Source organism: Pinus tabuliformis, chromosome 5_2, assembly GCF_031772625.1.
Source record: "Pinus tabuliformis cultivar Carrire ecotype Pingquan chromosome 5_2, CPIR1, whole genome shotgun sequence".
In the NCBI taxonomy this organism is placed as follows: Eukaryota; Viridiplantae; Streptophyta; class Pinopsida; order Pinales; family Pinaceae; genus Pinus; species Pinus tabuliformis.
Genome location: NC_142306.1, coordinates 247043179 through 247050779, shown reverse-complemented (window position 1 = coordinate 247050779; position 7601 = coordinate 247043179). Strand labels below are relative to the sequence as shown.

The following is a 7601-nucleotide window of genomic DNA, read 5'->3' as shown; positions in this document are numbered from 1 at the left end:
TGGTAGTATCTTAAGTTCTGGAAATGGCTTTCCAAGCCTTTGATTCTGGTTATCAATCTTGCTAGATTAAGATCCGAAGCTGAGGATTTGGTAGCCATTGCGCTGATGATGATCTGGGAGTCTCCTATGACAATTGCTTCTTTTATGTTTAGATCCTTGAGGGTCTGGAGACCTTGAAGGAGGGCTAAGGCCTCCGCTTGAACGCTGGAAGCATGTCCGAGACCCCAGGCATATGAGTGAATTTTTTCTCCTATCTGATTTAGAACGACTACTCCTGCCCCAACTTTGCCCGGATTACCCTTTGCTGCCCCGTCAAAAAAGAGGGTATGCCTTACATGCATTTTGATCCAACCTTGCATTTCATCTTCAGATTTCCTTATCTGCCAGTCTTTAATGATTGGGGTGGAGTTGGCAGCTGGCTGGAATCGAAGGCCTAGAGTCGATCCCCAGTCGATGTCATGCTGACTCAGATTTGAGTCGTCTTTGATGTCTGCCAAACATTCCTTAATTTGACATTTAATTTTATTTTCTAAGATCCTGTGACTATGATCAGTGTTCCTGAATATTCTTTTGTTTCTTTCAAGCCATATCTGTCAGGTTAAGATCTTAGGAAGTATCGCCCACGCTGTTCTGATTACCTGATTTTTAGAAGCTGGGCCAGGGTAAATGAACGTCGAGGTTGCAAAGAGTTCCATCATGGTGCCTGGCAGCTTGAAATTCGGCCTTGATATGAGGGAAGACCAAATCTGTTTGGAAAATCTGCACTCCAGGAATAGATGAATAACAGTCTCAGCATTATCTCTACACAATGCGCAGATGGAAGGGCCATAATAGCCTTTTTCTGGAGGGTATCGTAGGTAAGGATTTTGGCATGACAAAGCTGCCAGGCAAAGAAATCCACCTTCGGCAATGATGGGATACGCCATACGCCTCTCCATGGAGCCGGGTTGGGAGGAACGTATGGGCGTTCGATCAGTTTTTTGTAACCCTGCGCGACTGTGTATCCTTTTACACTTGTGCCCCACCCTTTCTGATCTTTGTGCCTCGTATGAGTGGGCGCTAAACCGTGCAGACAATCCATGAGCGTGGCGCAGTCTTTTAGCAGGTGATCCAACACGTCCAACTGCTTCCATCCTGCCCAGGAGCCGTCTTTCCACTGCGAAATGTCATACAGTGTGCGCAGGCATTCACTGTCCATCTAGCTTTGCAGATCAATGAGGGAGGCTTTGCTGTTTATCAACTCCTGGTTCATGATTCGATCGCTCCATATTCGAACCTTTTTACCGTTGCCTGGGATCCAAAATGAATGCTCTGTTATTAACTGTGCAGCCTTAGCATGGAGTTTCAGAAATGTTGAATTGGGCCTGTGGATGGCATTTGCAAGACACCTGGTGCGGGGGCCCCTGAAGTATTTCTTCCAGAGGGCGACTTGGGCCCAGCCCGGATTGGGGGAAGTGATTTTCCAGAGGTTCTTTGCTGCCAGTGCCACATTCTGATGGCAGAGGTTCTTGATCTTTAAGCCCCCCTCCCACAGCGGCTTGGTTATGGTTTCCCAGCTAATGAGTGGGATTTTTTTCTCATTGTTCTTTCCTCCCTTCCAGAAAAACCTCCGGATGTGTTCTTCCATTTTTTTAATGATGTTTGCTGGAGCAAGGAGGCCAGCAAATTGAAAAAGAGGGAGACTTTGCAGCACTGATTTGATCAACACAGATTTACCAGCAATATTTAGCCAAGAGTAACCCCAGGCTTGAGTTTTTGTTTTGAATTTATCCAGCAGAGGTAGCCAATCTTTACTTGTGAGTTTCTTGTGATGTACAGGCAGTCCCAAGTACTTAAATGAAGACCAGGAGGAGGAGGCTGCGTAACCCAGGCATCTTGAGATATCAGCAAGCACTCTTGGGGTAATGTTCCAACTGTATATGTGGCATTTGCTCTTGTTGACAACACTGCCTGTGGCTTTGCTGAAGTCATCCAGAACCACTTTGAATTTTGAAGCAGAGGAAATTGTGGCAGGTCCCAGCAGCAGTGTGTCATCCGCAAACAAAGCATGATTTATGTTCTTTGCCCCTCTTGCGTTGCACAATCCTATAATGTCCTGATCTTGCATTCTTTTGTTTAACAGGTAGCCGAGGACGGATGCTTGAATGACAAATAACAGAGGGGAGAGAGGGCACCCCTACCTAAGACCTCTCAATGCTTTGAAGAAATCAATGGCTCTTCCATTCACTAAAGTGGCGATCCACGGCTCTGAGATGCATGCCCGGATCCATTTAATGAACTTTTCTCCAAACCCAAATTTGCTCATAACATTCAACAGAAAACTATGATTTACTCTATCAAATGCATTGGCTAAATCAAGTTTAATGGCCATAACTTGCTCTTTTCGAAGCAAACTGGAGTGAATAGCCTCTTGGATGAGAAAGTAGTTATCCACGATCTGCCTTCCTTGGATGAAGCCTCCTTGGTTCTCAGGGATTATTTTAGGGAGGATTGGCTTCAATCTGTTAGCAATTATTCTGGTGATTATTTTGTATCCGGTGTTACATAGGGAGATCGGGCAAAATCTATTGAAGGTGTTGGCCCCTTTTTCCTTTGGGGTGAGGGCTAAAAAGGCAGAATTTGTGCTACCTCCTATTTTCTAGGTATTCTGAGATTTTTGAACCATTCTGAGCAAGTCCTTTTCTATGATCGGCCAACATACTTGGAGAAATCTAGCTGAGAAGCCATCCGTTCCCGGGGCCTTATCTGGATCCATGTCAAAGAGAGCTTTTTCCACTTCCTCTTTGGTGATTTTAGCCTCAAGTTTTTCCTTTGTTTGCTGAGATATTACTGAGGGTACCACCTCTAGTAGACCTGTGTTTTGATTCTGATCCTTGTCCTCACTATACAAACTTTGGAAGTGTGAAAAGGCAGATTTCTTTATGTGTTCAAAATCTTTATGGATGTCATTCTCTTCTTTGATCTCTGAGATAATGTTGAAACATTTCCTCACCTGGGTCTGTTTGTGAAAAAAGGCAGTGTTCCTATCCCCAGCTTTGAGCCAGAGATTGCGGGATTTCAGCCTCCAGTATTCTTCCTCAGCAAGGCAAGCCTTGTGATATCGCTGCTGCAGTTGAGATTCCTGATCCATCGCTTCCTTAGTGATTGCATCCTTCTCCATGCTCTTTTGGTGAGAGTCGAGCAAGGTTTTCAAGGATTTTCTATCAGTGGCCGGGTTGGACAGAGTCTTGGCCCATCTTTTAAGAGCTCCTTTTACCCTCCTGAGCTTTTCTTCCCATACATAGAAAGGCGAGCCTTTGACCGACTGGTTCCAACTATCTTTGACAATTTGCATAAAGCCTGGCTCCTTAATCCAAATCGGGCTAAAGCGAAACGGGATAGGGCCCAGATCCCATTGAGCTAAAAGCTCAAGCTTAATTGGCTTATGGTCCGAAGTGCTATTAGGCAGGATGTGCATTCTTGGTTCTAGTCCTAGCAGCAAGAAGGAGCTTTGAATGAAGAATCTATCTAGCCTGGCAGCTATATGGCCAGGGCCTAATCTTTTGTTAGACCAAGAGTACTTACCGGAAGAGGGCTTGATATCCAGCATGTCCCAGTCCTGCAAAATGTCCTCCACCCATTCCCTAGCTGGATCTCGCACTATGCTGCCTCCCCTTTTTCGGAGGAGTGAAGGATGAGGTTGAGATCTCCGGCTATTATTATATTCTCCATGTTTGCCAGCTCTGCTTGCTGCCTTATGGAGTCCCAACAGTTCTTTTTTTCCCCAATATTAATTGGAGAGATAATTAATGAAATCTATAAAAAACAAAATTGTATATATTTTATTAACAATATAAATAAGTTTAAATTATATAATTGAAAATGTATGAGAATAACTCAACTTTATAAAAAATGAAATCTTTTTATGTTTTGTTACCTTATCATCCTCTCATCATTATTCAAGTATCGATTCCAAATCACCTGACCTATAAAACGACACCTCTATCTCTAGAGTATAAACAATGCCTTCAAAGAAATATAGGTTAATGGTTCAGTCAAATGTTTAAAGTTAGGATTTTATTGGCCATTTTCATTAACATAAAGAGCACAATATTATGAGGCACTATTATGCATGCCGTCTTATAAAACATAATGATCTAAAATCATTGTGTAGAGTATGAGAACTTTACAGTATAAAATGGTATTTTTGCTCAAATAAAAGTAAAAAAAATAAATGAAAGCCCTAAATCTATAGATAGTTGAGAAATGCTAAAGCTTGGACTAATGCAGTTGTCTTTGTCTAGTTTGTCTTCTTGTGAATTGACAATGGAAAGAATTTGTAAAACAATGTATCCCCTTATCTCTCATAATATAGTTTCAAATTTTGAAATAATTTTGATAATCTCAAATTTTTGAATATTTGAATAATAAAAAAACAAAATCAATTGTATAAATTTATTTTTATAATATTTTACTATTCATAATCCCATATAATTCTAAATTTATTTTTCCCATGCTCCTAAATTTTAAATGAAAACACTAAAACATTGCTTCAAGTCACCTTAGGAATTTATATGTTGTTTTGCTGGTAAGTAGCTATCTTAGCATTCCTCAGTGGTTTTGAGGGTCTTTCCCTCCTCGACATTTAAGTTATTAGAATCATTCATTTCATGATTGTATCATTTTTTGTTTATATTAAGGGTTAATATGCTTTTAATTTTTTTTACCGTGTTTAAAACTTAACAAAGACTAATTTGATTTTAGATCATATTAAAAAATTATTTCTTAATGTATTTGTAAGTAGTTGGATTAACTGAATTAAGTTCTAATTTAATAAGAAACAACTTATAAGCATCTAAATCATTAAAATCATTTTATAATGAATTTAATAAGAAACAACGTAAACATCTAAATCATTACAATTATTTTATAATAACATTATTGTTTAATTATATGTATCGTTAACATAATTTATTTTTTGATATTTCATCCCCAATCAATTACGCTTGAAAAAATTGAACTCCCATAACTTGAGAGAATCCCTTACCTGAGGAAATTTTGGATTATGAGCATCTATTAAACTACACTTTCCTCATTCACCATAGAAGACGTGTTGAAGAAAATTGATGGTCAAACAGGGGAGCCACGTTTCACTACATTCGTCAAAAATCGTCGAGGGAAATTTTAGAGAGCGTTGGATTACATGTTCTACAGTGCCACAAAGTTGAAGGTGTTGTCTTTAAGAGCTTATTGATGAGGAGGAGGTGAAGGACTGTGCACTTCGTTTGTTAACCATTCTTCCAATCACACCCCAATTGCAGCTAAGTTTAGTTACACCTCTGCATCAAAACCTGCAATGAAAGGAAATAGGCATCTCAAGAGTTATGACCATAACTTCCGATGGAAAAATGAAGAACCTTATTAAATGAAATTTTTCTTGTTGTTGCTTGGTAGTCACGGTAAAATTGTGTGGTAATTTACATTAATTTTTTCTTTAATAAAAATTAGATAGACAAAAAGAATTGTGCATTTTTTTCTTTTTATTTTTCCTACTATGTTCTTAGTTAAATGGATATTATCACTAGAACTAAATTATGTATCACTAAAATTAAGTTGTATCTTTCTACAATTAAGTGAACTTTATTTAATCCTATATTTTTAAGACAATGATTCTTTTTTTCTTAGAAAGTGCGCAATGACTCTCCCTAGGTAACATTCCACTCCACTCATATGTAGGCATTTTAGTTTACCTTTGTGCATGTGATACAAATATATATATATATATATATATATATATATATATATATATATATATATATATATATATATATATATATATATATATATATATATATATGTATGTATATATATATATATATATATATATATATATATATATATATATATATATATATATATATATATATATATATACATATATATATATATATATATATATATATATATATATATATATATATATATATATATATATATATATATATATATATATATAATTGTGCTAAACCACAATGTTGATATCATCAAGATCTATAAGCATTGGACCAAGTGTGGTCATTGTCACGATAGTTGTGTGGGATGTGAAGTCGGCTAGAGGGGAGATTTGGTTAGTTGAAAAATTAATTCTTGTTGGTTATGAGCATTTTATCTCCATTGTGTGTGTTCTCATTGTCATGGTAATTGTGTGGGATGTGAAATTGGCTAGAGGGGAGATTTGGTGAGTAGAAGAATTAATTGTTGTTGGTTATGAGCATATTATCTCCATTGTGTGTGTGGTCATTGTCATTGTCATGGTAGTTGTGTGGGATGTGAGATTGGCTAGAGGGGAGATTTGCTTAGTGGAAAAATTAATTCTCGCTGGTTTTAAGCATCTTATATCCATCGCGTGTTTCGTGACAGACTTAGTTTCATAAACTACATAAGTAAATATGTTGGAATTATTGTTTTCTCTAAATCTCCCTGAGAAGAAAGTTTATGTACCCATTCCTAAGTGCTTAATTGTAAATAGAGGGCCTTTTTTTTAAGAAAATGTGTAAAGTGATGTGAAAAAAATATATGAATAAATAATATAAGAAAAAAAAGGCACATATATATAAATATACCTAGAAATAATTGAATGTTGTAAATAAATATTAATATATACATCTGTGAAACAATAAACAAAGTATAATATTGTAAGACTCTTAGAGGAGTTATAGTCGAATATTGGGAACCACCTAAATTTGAAAAAAAAAACATTACCCATATTTACCATTACAGGGTTTCAAGATACCTTTCATATTGACAAAATGTTCTTTTTCTTGTATATAAGGTAATATTTTATGATAATAACAAAAGTAAGAAATTCTAATCAGCCACTCAAGGGGCTTGATAAACTGAATTGCATCTCAACATTGAAAATTTGTTGTTTTCCTGAAATTATATAATAGAAGATACAATGTAAAATACCAGGGAAGTTATAAATGATGTAGGCTTGACAGATTCTTATGGAATGGTGCACTCAGGCCATGACCTTTAACGACATATAGGTTAGGTGTGTAATATATGGCAAACAAAACCATTTATTTTCATTACAAAAAAAAACTATACAGTTTGTTTTCAAGGGAAAATGTAACAACCCCGATGAAAATTCCATGTAAAAATATATAAATACCACACTTGATGGGACATGCATTTCAAGTTGTAAAAATATATTAAAGAGGAAAAAAAGTATTTTAGCACATTTATTTATGAAACTAATGGAAAGTAGGAGAAAACGGAGGTGAAAGGTCACAAATTACATGTGAGGAGGAAAATGAAGGAAAATAATGGAAATTAGGAGAAAAAAGAGGTGAAAGGTCACACGTTGCATGTGAGGAGGAAAATAATGGAAAATAGGAGAAAAAGTAGCTGAAAGGTCACAGGTTTCATGTGAGGAGGAAAATGAATGAAAAAAATGGAAAATGAAGAAAATAGAGGCCTCATACATAAAAAGGTTTCTAAGGATCAGTTGGAAATTATCGCCTAAGTTAACTACTCAGAAGGTAGGTCCCAAAAAAATAGCTAAAGGTAAGGCACGGAAGACATTGACTGGCATTCGGTCATGGAGAACATGTCAAAAA

General features: G+C 36.6%; 1 protein-coding gene across 1 annotated transcript; it reads right to left on the bottom strand.

Moving 5' to 3' along the window:
- Positions 1-2638: 2638 nt before the first annotated feature.
- Positions 2639-3457, bottom strand: LOC149158468 (uncharacterized). Its single transcript, XM_089433996.1, has one exon. It carries the CDS (start codon positions 3455-3457, stop codon positions 2639-2641), a length of 819 nt encoding a protein of 272 aa, XP_089290122.1.
- Positions 3458-7601: the final 4144 nt, after the last annotated feature.